Genomic DNA, 15901 nt, shown 5'->3' with positions numbered 1-15901 from the left:
TCTGTGTGACCAGGGGAGCATTGTGGTCTGTGTGACCAGGGGAGCATTGTGGTCTGTGTGACCAGTTATGTTTGGTGGGGAGCATTGTGGTCTGTGTGACCAGTTATGGTTGGTGGGGAGCATTGTGGTCTGTGTGACCAGGGGAGCATTGTGGTCTGTGTGACCAGTTATGTTTGGTGGGGAGCATTGTGGTCTGTGTGACCAGTTATGGTTGGTGGGGAGCATTGTGGTCTGTGTGACCAGGGGAGCATTGTGGTCTGTGTGACCAGGGGAGCATTGTGGTCTGTGTGACCAGTTATGTTTGGTGGGAGCATTGTGGTCTGTGTGACCAGGGAGCATTGTGGTCTGTGTGACCAGTTATGTTTGGTGGGGAGCATTGTGGTCTGTGTGACCAGTTATGTTTGGTGGGGAGCATTGTGGTCTGTGTGACCAGGGGAGCATTGTGGTCTGTGTGACCAGTTCTGGTTGGTGGGGAGCATTGTGGTCTGTGTGACCAGTTATGTTTGGTGGGGAGCATTGTGGTCTGTGTGACAAGTTATGTTTGGTGGGGAGCATTGTGGTCTGTGTGACCAGGGGAGCATTGTGGTCTGTGTGACCAGTTATGTTTGGTGGGGAGCATTGTGGTCTGTGTGACCAGTTATGTTTGGTGGGGAGCATTGTGGTCTGTGTGACCAGGGGAGCATTGTGGTCTGTGTGACCAGTTATGTTTGGTGGGAAGCATTGTGGTCTGTGTGACCAGTTATGTTTGGTGGGGAGCATTGTGGTCTGTGTGACCAGGGGAGCATTGTGGTCTGTGTGACCAGTTATGTTTGGTGGGAAGCATTGTGGTCTGTGTGACCAGTTATGTTTGGTGGGGAGCATTGTGGTCTGTGTGACCAGGGGAGCATTGTGGTCTGTGTGACCAGTTATGGTTGGTGGGGAGCATTGTGGTCTGTGTGACCAGGGGAGCATTGTGGTCTGTGTGACCAGGGGAGCATTGTGGTCTGTGTGACCAGTTATGTTTGGTGGGGAGCATTGTGGTCTGTGTGACCAGTTTTGGTTGGTGGGGAGCATTGTGGTCTGTGTGACCAGTTATGGTTGGTGGGGAGCATTGTGGTCTGTGTGACCAGGGGAGCATTGTGGTCTGTGTGACCAGGGGAGCATTGTGGTCTGTGTGACCATTTATGGTTGGTGAGGAGCATTGTGGTCTGTGTGACCAGGGGAGCATTGTGGTCTGTGTGACCAGGGGAGCATTGTGGTCTGTGTGACCAGGGGAGCATTGTGGTCTGTGTGACCAGTTATGTTTTTGGTCGGGGAGCATTGTGGTCTGTGTGACCAGTTTTGGTGGTGGGGAGCATTGTGGTCTGTGTGACCAGTTATGTTGGTGGGGGAGCATTGTGGTCTGTGTGACCAGGGGAGCATTGTGGTCTGTGTGACCAGGGGAGCATTGTGGTCTGTGTGACAGGGAGCAATTGTGGTCTGTGTGACCAGGGGAGCATTGTGGTCTGTGTGACCAGTTATGGTTGGTGGGGAGCATTGTGGTCTGTAGTGACCAGGGGAGCCATTGTTGTCTGTGTGACCAGGGGAGCATTGTGGTCTGTGTGATCAGGGGAGCATTGTGGTCTGTGTGACCAGGGGAGCATTGTGGTCTGTGTGACCAGTTATGGTTGGTGGGGAGCATTGTGGTCTGTGTGACCAGGGGAGCATTGTGGTCTGTGTGACCAGGGGAGCATTGTGGTCTGTGTGACCAGGGAGCATTGTGGTCTGTGTGACCAGGGGAGCATTGTGTCTGTGTGACCAGTTATGGTTGGTGGGGAGCATTGTGGTCTGTGTGACCAGGGGAGCATTGTGTCTGTGTGACCAGGGGAGCATTGTGGTCTGTGTGACCAGTTATGTTTGGTGGGGAGCATTGTGGTCTGTGTGACCAGTTTTGGTTGGTGGGGAGCATTGTGGTCTGTGTGACCAGTTATGGTTGGTGGGGAGCATTGTGGTCTGTGTGACCAGTTATGGTTGGTGGGGAGCATTGTGGTCTGTGTGACCAGGGGAGCATTGTGGTCTGTGTGACCAGTTTGGTTGGTGGGGAGCATTGTGGTCTGTGTGACCAGTTATGGTTGGTGGGGGCATTGTGGTCTGAGTGAGCAGTTATGGTTGGTGGGGAGCATTGTGGTCTGTGTGACCAGTTATGGTTGGTGGGGAGCATTGTGGTCTGTGTGACCAGTTATGGTTGGTGGGGAGCATTGTGGTCTGTGTGACCAGTTATGGTTGGTGGGGAGCATTGTGGTCTGTGTGACCAGGGGAGCATTGTGGTCTGTGTGACCAGTTATGGTTGGTAGGGAGCATTGTGGTCTGTGTGACCAGTTATGTTTGGTGGGGAGCATTGTGGTCTGTGTGACCAGTTATGTTTGGTGGGGAGCATTGTGGTCTGTGTGACCAGGGGAGCATTGTGGTCTGTGTGACCAGTTATGTTTGGTGGGGAGCATTGTGGTCTGTGTGACCAGTTATGTTTGGTGGGGAGCATTGTGGTCTGTGTGACCAGGGGAGCATTGTGGTCTGTGTGACCAGTTATGTTTGGTGGGAAGCATTGTGGTCTGTGTGACCAGTTATGTTTGGTGGGGAGCATTGTGGTCTGTGTGACCAGGGGAGCATTGTGGTCTGTGTGACCAGTTATGTTTGGTGGGAAGCATTGTGGTCTGTAGTGACCAGTTATGTTTGGTGGGGAGCATTGTGGTCTGTGTGACCTAGGGGAGCATTGTGGTCTGTGTGACCAGTTATGGTTGGTGGGGAGCATTGTGGTCTGTGTGACCAGGGGAGCATTGTGGTCTGTGTGACCAGGGGAGCATTGTGGTCTGTGTGACCAGTTATGTTTGGTGGGGAGCATTGTGGTCTGTGTGACCAGTTTTGGTTGGTGGGGAGCATTGTGGTCTGTGTGACCAGTTATGGTTGGTGGGGAGCATTGTGGTCTGTGTGACCAGGGGAGCATTGTGGTCTGTGTGACCAGGGGAGCATTGTGGTCTGTGTGACCAGTTATGGTTGGTGGGGAGCATTGTGGTCTGTGTGACCAGGGGAGCATTGTGGTCTGTGTGACCAGGGGAGCATTGTGGTCTGTGTGACCAGTTATGTTTGGTGGGGAGCATTGTGGTCTGTGTGACCAGTTATGGTTGGTGGGGAGCATTGTGATCTGTGTGACCAGTTATGGTTGGTGGGGAGCATTGTGGTCTGTGAGACCAGGGGAGCATTGTGGTCTGTGTGACCAGTTATGTTTGGTGGGGAGCATTGTGGTCTGTGTGACCAGTTATGTTTGGTGGGGAGCATTGTGGTCTGTGTGACCAGTTATGTTTGGTGGGGAGCATTGTGGTCTGTGTGACCAGTTATGGTTGGTGGGGAGCATTGTGGTCTGTGTGACCAGGGGAGCATTGTGGTCTGTGTGATCAGTTATGTTTGGTGGGGAGCATTGTGGTCTGTGTGACCAGTTATGGTTGGTGGGGAGCATTGTGGTCTGTGTGACCAGGGGAGCATTGTGGTCTGTGTGACCAGGGGAGCATTGTGGTCTGTGTGACCAGTTATGTTTGGTGGGGAGCATTGTGGTCTGTGTGACCAGGGGAGCATTGTGGTCTGTGTGACCAGTTATGTTTGGTGGGGAGCATTGTGGTCTGTGTGACCAGTTATGTTTGGTGGGGAGCATTGTGGTCTGTGTGACCAGGGGAGCATTGTGGTCTGTGTGACCAGTTCTGGTTGGTGGGGAGCATTGTGGTCTGTGTGACCAGTTATGTTTGGTGGGGAGCATTGTGGTCTGTGTGACAAGTTATGTTTGGTGGGGAGCATTGTGGTCTGTGTGACCAGGGGAGCATTGTGGTCTGTGTGACCAGTTATGTTTGGTGGGGAGCATTGTGGTCTGTGTGACCAGTTATGTTTGGTGGGGAGCATTGTGGTCTGTTTGACCAGGGGAGCATTGTGGTCTGTGTGACCAGTTATGTTTGGTGGGAAGCATTGTGGTCTGTGTGACCAGTTATGTTTGGTGGGGAGCATTGTGGTCTGTGTGACCAGGGGAGCATTGTGGTCTGTGTGACCAGTTATGTTTGGTGGGAAGCATTGTGGTCTGTGTGACCAGTTATGTTTGGTGGGGAGCATTGTGGTCTGTGTGACCAGGGGAGCATTGTGGTCTGTGTGACCAGTTATGGTTGGTGGGGAGCATTGTGGTCTGTGTGACCAGGGGAGCATTGTGGTCTGTGTGACCAGGGGAGCATTGTGGTCTGTGTGACCATTTATGGTTGGTGGGGAGCATTGTGGTCTGTGTGACCAGGGGAGCATTGTGGTCTGTGTGACCAGGGGAGCATTGTGGTCTGTGTGACCAGTTATGTTTGGTGGGGAGCATTGTGGTCTGTGTGACCAGTTTTGGTTGGTGGGGAGCATTGTGGTCTGTGTGACCAGTTATGGTTGGTGGGGAGCATTGTGGTCTGTGTGACCAGGGGAGCATTGTGGTCTGTGTGACCAGGGGAGCATTGTGGTCTGTGTGACCAGGGGAGCATTGTGGTCTGTGTGACCAGTTATGGTTGGTGGGGAGCATTGTGGTCTGTGTGACCAGGGGAGCATTGTGGTCTGTGTGACCAGGGGAGCATTGTGGTCTGTGTGACCAGGGGAGCATTGTGGTCTGTGTGACCAGGGGAGCATTGTGGTCTGTGTGACCAGTTATGGTTGGTGGGGAGCATTGTGGTCTGTGTGACCAGGGGAGCATTGTGGTCTGTGTGACCAGGGGAGCATTGTGGTCTGTGTGACCAGGGGAGCATTGTGGTCTGTGTGACAAGGGGAGCATTGTGGTCTGTGTGACCAGGGGAGCATTGTGGTCTGTGTGACCAGTTATGGTTGGTGGGGAGCATTGTGGTCTGTGTGACCAGGGGAGCATTGTGGTCTGTGTGACCAGGGGAGCATTGTGGTCTGTGTGACCAGTTATGTTTGGTGGGGAGCATTGTGGTCTGTGTGACCAGTTTTGGTTGGTGGGGAGCATTGTGGTCTGTGTGACCAGTTATGGTTGGTGGGGAGCATTGTGGTCTGTGTGACCAGTTATGGTTGGTGGGGAGCATTGTGGTCTGTGTGACCAGGGGAGCATTGTGGTCTGTGTGACCAGTTATGGTTGGTGGGGAGCATTGTGGTCTGTGTGACCAGTTATGGTTGGTGGGGAGCATTGTGGTCTGTGTGACCAGTTATGGTTGGTGGGGAGCATTGTGGTCTGTGTGACCAGTTATGGTTGGTGGGGAGCATTGTGGTCTGTGTGACCAGTTATGGTTGGTGGGGAGCATTGTGGTCTGTGTGACCAGTTATGGTTGGTGGGGAGCATTGTGGTCTGTGTGACCAGTTATGGTTGGTGGGGAGCATTGTGGTCTGTGTGACCAGTTATGGTTGGTGGGGAGCATTGTGGTCTGTGTGACCAGTTATGGTTGGTGGGGAGCATTGTGGTCTGTGTGACCAGGGGAGCATTGTGGTCTGTGTGACCAGTTATGGTTGGTGGGGAGCATTGTGGTCTGTGTGACCAGTTATGGTTGGTGGGGAGCATTGTGGTCTGTGTGACCAGTTATTTTGTTAAAACAAGCTGTGCCGAAGCTTCTCCCAGGCTACTCATACTCCTACTGGGGGGGGGGGGTATTTTCATACTCATGCATGGTATTTTTATGCAGGAGTGGGATATTTCATACCTGTACGTTTTTAGACTTGGGTTCGACTCCCTCTCAATGTTGCTTTCGGGGTTCCTTTGGGTTTCCCTGGGGGTAGGCATCTTTCTGGAGGTTTCTGCCCTCATGTCTTCCCCTTTGGAGGAGCATGAGGTTCTGTTGTGTGGCCCAGTTTTTTCCTTGGCTTTGGCCCTGGCCTGTTTTGAGTTCAGGTCCTTCTTATCCTATTTGGTACAGTCCAAGGTTTTTCGGTCGTTCTGGCTAGATGACACCCCATTGTTTTTCTCACTTTTCTTGGCGCGGCTTTGCCGATCCCTGCATGCTGGAGTGGCGTGGAATTGGGAAAGTGTTCTAGGTTTTAAAGGGTCTCGACTTTGAGCCCCTTGATGCCTATCTTTGGCTCCGCCCTTTCTCACAAAAGTTAGTGAGCTGCAGCTTCATGTTATTTCCCTCGCTGTTGGCATTGTTTGTGGTGGATTACCTTCGGGCCTGTCGGCACTTGGGTTCTGTCGTAGGCTTGCTGAGCCTCCTTGAGCTCCTTCCAGATTGGCTCTCAGAGAATGTCCGGGTGCTCTGCTCTGGCCAGGAAGAGAGCTATGCCCATGAGTTGGTCGAGGTAGGCCATAGGTGGAGCCTGAGGCCGGGTTGCATGTGCCACCTGGGGTGGCCTCATCTGCAATGGGTCGACACCGTACTTGCTCTGCTCGTAATGCCTCAGGATTTGCACCGGCACTTTTGCAGTTTGTCCCACTTCTTTTCTGGCAAAGAATGAGATGGCTGCTTTCCGGAGGGGCCTTGGGTTGTTGATGCTTGGTTGGTCAGGCTGTGAGTATGTGTTATCTGGTTGCGGCTCTCCACCGTCATTTGCGCGCCACGGCTTCTGTGTCGGGTTACTCGCTTTGGGTTGATCCGGTCTCCCTCCTTCCCTTTTCCAGGGTTCGGGTCTCCCAGGTCGTCTGTAGGGTTATTCGGTCTAGCCAGCCTACGATCTATCCACGTGGCCACGTCATTCGTAAGTTTGCTGCTCATTGCTGCCGTCTTCGGTAACATGTCTTGGGCCGAGATTCGGGTGCGGAGTTTTTGGCGGTCGGACAGGGTCCTGGCAGCGCGCTACTTGGTCAATGATCCGAGGCCTGTGTTGCTTTGGGTCGATGGTTGCAGCCAGTTGTCTCGACTTCGCTTTGAGGGGTGAGTGCCAACTGCCTCTGGGGTAAGTCCCTCATGTTTTTGTCGTTTGGTAAGTAGTTCTGAGGAGCTTTGGGGAGCCGGAGGGGCTCCCCCCAGAAAACCTGTGTTGAATGTAATGAAATGCCATTTTCTGGGCGAGACCCGGAGGCTCCCCGGCATCCCTCCCTCCCTTTGGTCGGCATTTTTTTGCATGTTTTGACATCCAGCCTCAGAACTGAAGGGTGGATAGCCGGCGTAGGGAGTCTGAGGCTCCCACCAGCTGTGCAGAAAGCGGCACGGCGACGTGTGACGTCATGCCCGTTTCTTTTAGGGGGAGTTCTATCCACTTGTTCGGCCTGTGGTATCAATAATTTCACTAGAATAGGGGTTTGTTTTGGGATGCTTACCTTTCTGGGTGCCTGACCTGGTCGATGGCAGACATAGAATGCTTCCAACCACACGAGGGTTTCTATAACCATTGCTCTCCATGCCTCTCTGAGGGGGCCAGGTTCTGCCTCGTGATCCCCGGTAGGCCCACAGAACTCCATACACATGACTGATGCCAAAGGCTGACATTAGCATATCAGCCTAGTAAGCTCCGGGGAGCCTCCAGGTCTCACCCAGAAAAATGGCGTTTCATTACATTCAACTCTGGGTTTTTATTGCATATAACATATAAATTGTGTCCATTTTTTTACAGTGTCAGCTGAGAGTAGTCTTCGTCGTTCCCAAGCAACTGAATTTATGGACTGGCTAAAAACTGTGTTGGCTGGACGATGTTGGGGAGTGAAGACTACTTCTCGTTTGGAGTCGCATCCATGTGTCATCACTGTGGAAGAGATGGGTGCAGCAAGACACTTCGTACACACTCAATTTACACAGTACCCAAAGAGACCAGATACTCACTTTTGCAGCCACAGTTGGAAATTAATCCAAGGTATGAATTTTTGTTTTGGCCTGTAATAGAGAGGGAACATAGACTTCCTTGACCCTCAGCTCTCTCTCTCTGACTTGGTCCTCTCTCATTCCTGTTAATCCACTCCATATTTCCTGTATTACAAGTGATGTGGAAAGCATGGGGGATTTTTGTTTATATTGCAGAATGGTGACTGATAAGGGCTAGTGCGTGATGCTTTCCTACTAATCCAGACCCACTCAGATGCACCTGCTATATTTAGATCAACAACACTGCTGATCTATGATTCATCCAGCGTCTAATGTCACTTAGTGGAGAGATTTAGCAAGAGGTCAGCAGCAGATCAACTTTTTCTAAATACCATGTTGGCGATCACGGCAAACAATGAGGGTCAAAAAAATTTCATTTACGCAAACTGGCCGCACACTGAATGACAGACTTAAAGAACACAAGAGAAGCGTTAAGTCTGCAGACACTAACAATGCTCTCTTCTGCCATGTGAGGGATTCTAATCATCCCATTGATTGGTCTTCCTACAAAATAATCTTTCCTGCCTCTACACAGACGCTGTCTTGTAGAATCGGCTCTGATACACAATGTACCCAACATGAACTTGAGTCCTGGCTTTGTTGCTGTGGACTCTTCCCTTTCACAGTATATACTCAAATGCTCTAAACTTTCTAACAAACGTGACTTAACATAAGCTTACCCCTTCCATTTATCTTTTTCTCTTTCCTTTTCTTTCTCTCTTCTCCCTTTTTCTGTTCATTGTCTTCTCCTACGCTCCTTTGCTATCCTCTTCTTATTCTTACTATCTCCTTCTCTTTCGGTGGTTATAATAGGAGCTGCCTCGTATGGGCCAATAGGCCTTCTGCAGTTCTCATTATTACTACTATCCCCTACACCTTACTTTCCTCCTCAGCTCTCTCTTGCCTATTTATTGCCTGTCTCTACCTCCTCTTCACAATCGACTTGAGAATGGTCCAGGACGGACCGAAACGTCGTCGTCCCTTCAACTTCTAGTGTGTGGTCTGGTCAACATACTTCAGCCACGTTATTGTGACTCATCGCCTGCATCTGACACTGTCACTACAGTGTGTTGAATGTATTTAAACGTTGCAACAATGAATAATGAGAGCAATCATTATATGGATGGCGTAATAACAGGGAAGCATTAGCGCCTCTGGTGGTCAGATGCTTAACTGTATTAGAGGTTGACAGTTTAGATATTATGGTGAAGTAAGGGTGAGTGGCGCGTCTGGGAGTCCCGCTTCTTAACGTGTGGCTCAGTTGTCGACCAGCCGCCGCCTGGCAAGGGTCATGTTGATTACCAGTGAAAAAAAATAAATGTGTTACAGATATCATTAATCAATCATAATATAGAAAGAATTGTTCGGGGTGTGTACTTCATGTTGTTATTCGTTATTATTTTGTATATTATATGTATTTAGACAAAATATAGAGGAGATTGTCAGGTGGCAGCCATAGGTGTACCCGCTAGTTAAGTCATTAGGGCGCTTGTGGTGGCCTTAATAGCCATGCCAGTAGTTAGCCAGCAATCTTAAGGTTATCTTGAGATGATTTCGGGGCATAACGTCCCCCGCGGCCCGGTCCTCGACCAGGCCTTCTTTTTCTTACACATTCCCAGGAAGCAGCAGCCCATAGCAGCTGTCTAACTCCCAGGTACTTATTTACTGATAGGTAAACAGGGTCATCAGGGTGAAAGAAAGTGCCCATTTGTTTCAGATCGAACCCGGAACCTCAGGATTACGATTACGAAGCGCTGTCCACTCGGCTGTCAGGCCCCTTAAAACAACCCAAAGAGAAATCTTCGACATATTTTGATGAAAATCTGAATGAAACGAAAAATTTTGGCCACAGATTGTGTGAAGATGGTGGGGGGGGGGGGGGATTGAGGGGGTGCAGGTTAGTATGATGAGCATGATTCAGAATGATGGAAGGAGAAGGGCTCCTATGATGAACTGACCTAAGGGCCACCATCTACAGTGGCCTCGACGGGGACAGGATGGCGGCACCTTGTCAAAGGTCAGCCTTCCTACTCCCTCCACCCTTATTTTATTGAGGATTTGTCTTGTGTATATTGTGAACAAGAGGAATGACTCTGCATTAACGACTTGAGTGGTTAAGCGGGTTCATGGGTTAATCCCCCCTATGGGGGAAACAACACATCTATTTTCTGTGTTACATTGTGGCTTGTTGAGCTTGAAGCTGTTGTCCAGCCTGTCTGTGTCAAATATGACATTTTAGAGAAGTGGTCTGTATTAATAGCCTCCAATTTGGTCAGTATTATCATTTTTTTTTTAATTTGTAATACTGACAAAGTTGGAGGTTATAAATACAAAGCACTTCTCTAAAAGACTTTACAAAAGTATAAAGCAATGCATTAAAATAGTATTACAAAGGCCTCGGCTGTTATTCATTTATTTATATATCTACAAGAAGTTACATTGGGTTTCTGAGAGTACATAGCATGATGTGTTTACATTCTTGTAAAGCCACTAGTACGCATAGCGCATCGGGCAGGGCCTTAATCTAACAGATAATATTAAGAAGGTAATTTCTAGCAAAATTTATAGGCTAATCTATCAAAATCTAAAACAATTTAAACATTTATAGTGTTAATCCTTCAAAGATTCGTGGAAGTGACAGTTGAACAAGTTCTGGCATGATTGTTGTTGCTGTCTTGAACTTTCTCCAAAGCGGAAAATCATTGATGTGTTTTTGAAGTGAAGTTTCCATATTAGGACACAGTAGGCCAGATGGGACCACAACAGAGACTCGTACAGTTCAATATTCAATGTTGTTCGTTTAAGTCAAAGATTCGTTTAACTATTTTTAAGGATTGTTTTCAGATTAACTGTGAGTCCCAGATGTTTAATGGCTGGTACATCATAACTCCTAGGTAATATTGACTTAAATTTACCAGAGGGCCACCATTTCTCCATAGTGTCCTCTACGGCAACAGGAAGTCGGCGGCTTGTCAAAGTTCCCCTACGGTTCCTGAGGAATTTGTCTATCTGTATTTTGAGCGCGCAAACTGCTGCATTATGACATTAAAAGTAGTTTGATAATATGCACAACGTGTCTTGTAGCTAAGCTAAAGGTGGCATATAATGTTTAGCAACAAGTCGCCCTAGATTGTTTAGTGTTAACGACTAGGGCGATGGAGTGGTCATATCAGGATAGCAATTGTGCAGATAAATGAGGAAGATAATTGCAGACGAGGAGTCACAATAACGGGGGCTGAAATATGTTGACCAAACCACACACTAGAAAGTGAAGGGACGACTAGATAATTGTTTATCTAATAGATGGAAGATGTTAATTGTTTCCATCTTGTTTACTCTGCGATGTAAAATGAATTCACCTGTAAATGGTCATTTTTGACAATGTAATCACTAGGCTTCTAACGTTGGTTTAGTGCTCAGAGCAACCCGTTCTCGCAAATTTAATAAGTCAATATTGACTTATTAACTACGTGCATAGGTGATATTCTAAACATAATAGATACCCTTAAAAAGATTCATAGAAAACACTGACCTTACCTAACCTTGTTAGTATCTTAAGATAAGCATCTTATTGCTTCGTAATTACAATTATTACTTAACCTATACCTATTATAGGTTAGGTAATAATTGTAATTACGAAGCAATAAGATGCTTATCTTAACATACTAAGTAGGTTAGGTAAGGTCGGTGTTTTCTATGAATCTTTTTAAGGGTATCTATTATGTTAAGTATGTCACCTATGCACATATTTAATAAGAAAATATTGACTTATTAAATTTGCGAGAACGGGTTGCTCAGAGACCATATACTGTACTTGAGAGGTTTTAAACACGTTATTTATATAATTTAGGCCAATAGACAACTAAATAAATTAATAATACACAGTACTTTTATCTAAGGTTAGCTAAAGGTTTGTTTTAGTGGAAGACCGTAATAAGGTAATGTGTTTCTATGTAACTTTAAAAGAACATTGATGCTTTACCATAGACTCATGAGTCCAAGACAAAAATGTATTCCGTTAGGCTATTGCAGTCTTATCAGTCTTGCCTACTCGCTATTGTTGTTACAATCTGTAATTAATCTCTATTGCAATTACACCTTTTCCAGTGATTGTTCTATTGTTCTTGAAATTCATAATTATATTTTGCTACTCGATTGCATATGAAATAAACTGTTTATACTTACCCTGGTGCTACATAGCCTTCCTGGTTTGGTGCCTTCTTTTGATAATTACTTATACTTACCCTTAGTATATGTAAAAAATATTTTTTCAGGAGTGTGACACGTGTGGACAAGTGTTGGATCAGAGGAGTCAAGGTAAAGTGCTTATTTAACAACTAGTTCTGGGGAGGAGCGGGTGGAACTAGATGGGCGTAGTCAACTTCACACTCTTGTTACACTGGTTTGTGCCTCGGAGAGGCTGCAGGAGCCAGTAAGTTCAGTAGAACTTCGGTTTCAACTCCTTTTGACCATGTCGGAGCTCAGTCGATTACGGCAGCGTCTGGGATGCTCTCGGATGCAGGTTCGAATCCTCGTCCCGGCCCTTGTAGATTTGTACACTCTTGTTAGCAGGCTGAGAGCTTTTCTTTCCCATCGATTTATTTATAGAAGAGTTAGCAATAAGTCGGCTGGGTTTATTAACGTATTGTTTTTAGGCCCCGTGCAGAGAGCCAGAATTTGGCTCAGGTATCGGATTTGGGATATTTTGAAAACTGCAGGGGGGTTTGGGCAAAATGTGACCCACCGCCGCATTCAGTAATTGGCATATTTTCGGTATAAAAAGCCGGAATTTCAAACTGCGAATACGTGCAGAGAGCCAGCATTTGGCTCCAAAATATGGCTCAGGTATCGGATTTGGGATGTTTGGGATATTTTAAAAACTGCGGGGGGTTTGGGCAAAATGTGACCCACCGTCGCTTTCAGTAATTGGCTAATTTTTGGAATAGAAAGTCGGATTTTCAAACTGCGAATAGGTGCAGAGAGCCAGAATTTGGGTTCAAAATATGGCTCAGGTATCGAATTTGGGATGTTTGGGATATTTTGAAAACTGTAGGGGGGTTTGGGCAAAATGTGACCCACCCCCGCTTTCAGTAATTGGCTAATTTTTGGTATAAAAAGCCGGAATTTCAAACTGCGAATAGGTGCAGAGAGCCAGAATTTGGGTCCAAAATATGGCTCAGGTATCGAATTTGGGATGTTTGGGATATTTCTAAAACTGCAGGGGGGTTTGGCCAAAATGTGACCCACCGCCGCTTTCAGTAATTGGCATATTTTCGGTATAAAAAGTCGGAATTTCAAACTGCGAATACGTGCAGAGAGCCAGAATTTGGCTCCAAAATATGGCTCGGGTATCGGATTTGGGATGTTTGGGATATTTTGAAAACGGCAGGGGGGTTTGGGCAAAATGTGACCCACCGCCGCTTTCAGTAATTGGTATATTTTCAGTATAAAAAGTAGGAATTTCAAACTGCGAATAGGTGCAAAGAGCCAGAATTTGGGTCCAAAACATGACTCGGGTATCGAATTTGGGATGTTTGGGATATTTTGAAAACTGCAGGGGGGTTTGGGCAAAATGTTACCCACCGGTGCTTTCAGTAATTGGCAGATTTTTGGTATAAAAAGTCAGAATTTCAAACTGCGAATAGGTGCAGAGAGCCAAAATTTGAGTCCAAAATATGGCTCAGGTATCGAATTTGGGATGTTTGGGATATTTTGAAAACTGCAGGGGGGTTTGGGCAAAATGTGACACACCGCCGCTTTCAGTAATTGGCATATTTTTGGTAAAAAAAAGTCGGAATTTCAAACTGCGAATAGGTGCAGAGAGCCAGAATTTGGGTCCAAAATATGGCTCAGGTATCGAATTTGGGATATTTTGAAAACTGCAGGGGGGTTTGGGCAAAATGTGACCCACCGCCGCTTTCTGTAATTGGCTAATTTTTGGTATAGAAAGTCGGATTTTCAAACTGCGAATAGGTGCAGAGAGCCAGAATTTGGGTCCAAAATATGGCTCCGGTATCGAATTTGGGATGTTTGGGATATTTCTAAAACTGCAGGGGGGTTTGGGCAAAATGTGACTCACCGCCGCTTTCAGTAATTGGCATATTTTCGGTATAAAAAGTCGGAATTTCAAACTGCGAATACGTGCAGAGAGCCAGAATTTGGCTCCAAAATATGGCTCAGGTATCGGATTTGGGATGTTTGGGATATTTTGAAAACTGCAGGGGGGTTTGGGCTAAATGTGACCCACCGCCGCTTTCAGTAATTGGTATATTTTCAGTATAAAAAGTCGGAATTTCAAACTGCGAATAGGTGCAAAGAGCCAGAATTTGGGTTCAAAATATGGCTCAGGTATCGAATTTGGGATGTTTGGGATATTTTGAAAACTGCAGGGGGGTTTGGGCAAAATGTTACCCACCGGTGCTTTCAGTAATTGGCAGATTTTTGGTATAAAAAGTGGGAATTTCAAACTGCGAATAGGTGCAGAGAGCCAGAATTTGGGTCCAAAATATGGCTCAGGTATCGAATTTGGGATGTTTGGGATATTTTGAAAACTGCAGGGGGGTTTGGGCAAAATGTTACCCACCGGTGCTTTCAGTAATTGGCAGATTTTTGGTATAAAAATTCGGAATTTCAAACTGCGAATAGGTGCAGAGAGCCAGAATTTGGGTCCAAAATATGGCTCAGGTATCGAATTTGGGATGTTTGGGATATTTTGAAAACTGCAGGGGGGGGGGGGGGCAAAATGTGACCCACCGGTGCTTTCAGTAATTGGCAGTTTTTTGGTATAAAAAGTCGGAATTTCACACTACGAATAGGTGCAGAGAGCCAGAATTTGGGTCCAAAATATGGCTCAGATATCGAATTTGGGATGTTATGGATATTTTGAAAACAGCAGGGGGGTTTGGGCGAAATGTGACCCACCGCCGCTTTCAGTAATTGGCATATTTTTGGTATAAAAAGCCGGAATTTCAAACTGCGAATAGGTGCAGAGAGCCAGAATTTGGGTCAAATTATGGCTCAGGTATCGAATTTGGGATGTTTGGGATATTTTGAAAACAGAAGGGGGGTTTGGGCAAAATGTGACCCACCGCCGCTTTCAGTAATTGGCATATTTTCGGTATAAAAAGTCGGAATTTCAAATTGCGAATACGTGCATCGAGCCAGAATTTGGCTCCAAAATATGGCTCAGGTATTGGATTTGGAATGTTTGGGATATTTTGAAAACTGCAGGGGGGTTTGGGCTAAATGTGACCCACCGCCGCTTTCAGTAATTGGTATATTTTCCGTATAAAAAGTAGGAATTTCAAACTGCGAATAGGTGCAAAGAGCCAGAATTTGGGTCCAAAATATGGCTCAGGTATCGAATTTGGGATGTTTGGGATATTTTGAAAACTGCAGGGGGGTTTGGGCAAAATGTTACCCACCGGTGCTTTCAGTAATTGGCAGATTTTTGGTATAAAAAGTCGGAATTTCAAACTGCGAATAGGTGCAGAGAGCCAAAATTTGGGTCCAAAATATGGCTCAGGTATCGAATTTGGGATGTTTGGGATATTTTGAAAACAGCAGGGGGGTTTGGGCGAAATGTGACCCACCGCCGCTTTCAGTAATTGGCATATTTTTGGTATAAAAAAGTCGGAATTTCAAACTGCGAATAGGTGCAGAGAGCCAGAATTTGGGTCCAAAATATGGCTCAGGTATCGAATTTGGGATGTTTGGGATATTTTGAAAACTGCAGGGGGGTTTGGGCAAAATGTGACCCACCGCCGCTTTCAGTAATTGGCTAATTTTTGGTAGAGAAAGTCGGATTTTCAAACTGCGAATAGGTGCAGAGAGCCAGAATTTGGATCCAAAATATGGCTCCGGTATCGAATTTGGGATGTTTGGGATATTTCTAAAACTGCAGGGGGTTTGGGCAAAATGTGACTCACCGCCGCTTTCAGTAACTGGCATATTTTCGGTATAAAAAGTCGGAATTTCAAACTGCGAATACGTGCATCGAGCCAGAATTTGGCTCCAAAATATGGCTCAGGTATTGGATTTTGGATGTTTGGGATATTTTGAAAACTGCAGGGGGGTTTGGGCTAAATGTGACCCACCGCCGCTTTCAGTAATTGGTATATTTTCAGTATAAAAAGTAGGAATTTCAA

The 15901-nt window shown here is 46.8% G+C and overlaps 1 protein-coding gene across 2 annotated transcripts in view; it reads left to right on the top strand.

Annotated features, from left to right (window-relative positions):
* The window catches only part of LOC138360207 (heat shock protein 75 kDa, mitochondrial-like), a 52192-nt gene extending 40102 nt beyond the window's left edge, over window positions 1–12090 (top strand). For both annotated transcript variants that reach the window (XM_069320146.1, XM_069320145.1), the window contains exons 4-5: window positions 7510–7746; window positions 12029–12090. In XM_069320146.1, the coding sequence (XP_069176247.1) occupies window positions 7510–7746; window positions 12029–12036 (245 nt within the window). In that variant the 3' untranslated portion in view covers window positions 12037–12090. The remainder of the gene's footprint in view (window positions 1–7509; window positions 7747–12028) is intronic.
* Window positions 12091–15901: the final 3811 nt, after the last annotated feature.

This window comes from Procambarus clarkii, unplaced genomic scaffold (genome assembly GCF_040958095.1).
Source record: "Procambarus clarkii isolate CNS0578487 unplaced genomic scaffold, FALCON_Pclarkii_2.0 HiC_scaffold_101, whole genome shotgun sequence".
NCBI classification, from domain to species: Eukaryota; Metazoa; Arthropoda; class Malacostraca; order Decapoda; family Cambaridae; genus Procambarus; species Procambarus clarkii.
The sequence above is the reverse complement of the archived record's forward strand: the minus strand, read 5'-3'. Positions and strand labels throughout refer to the sequence as shown.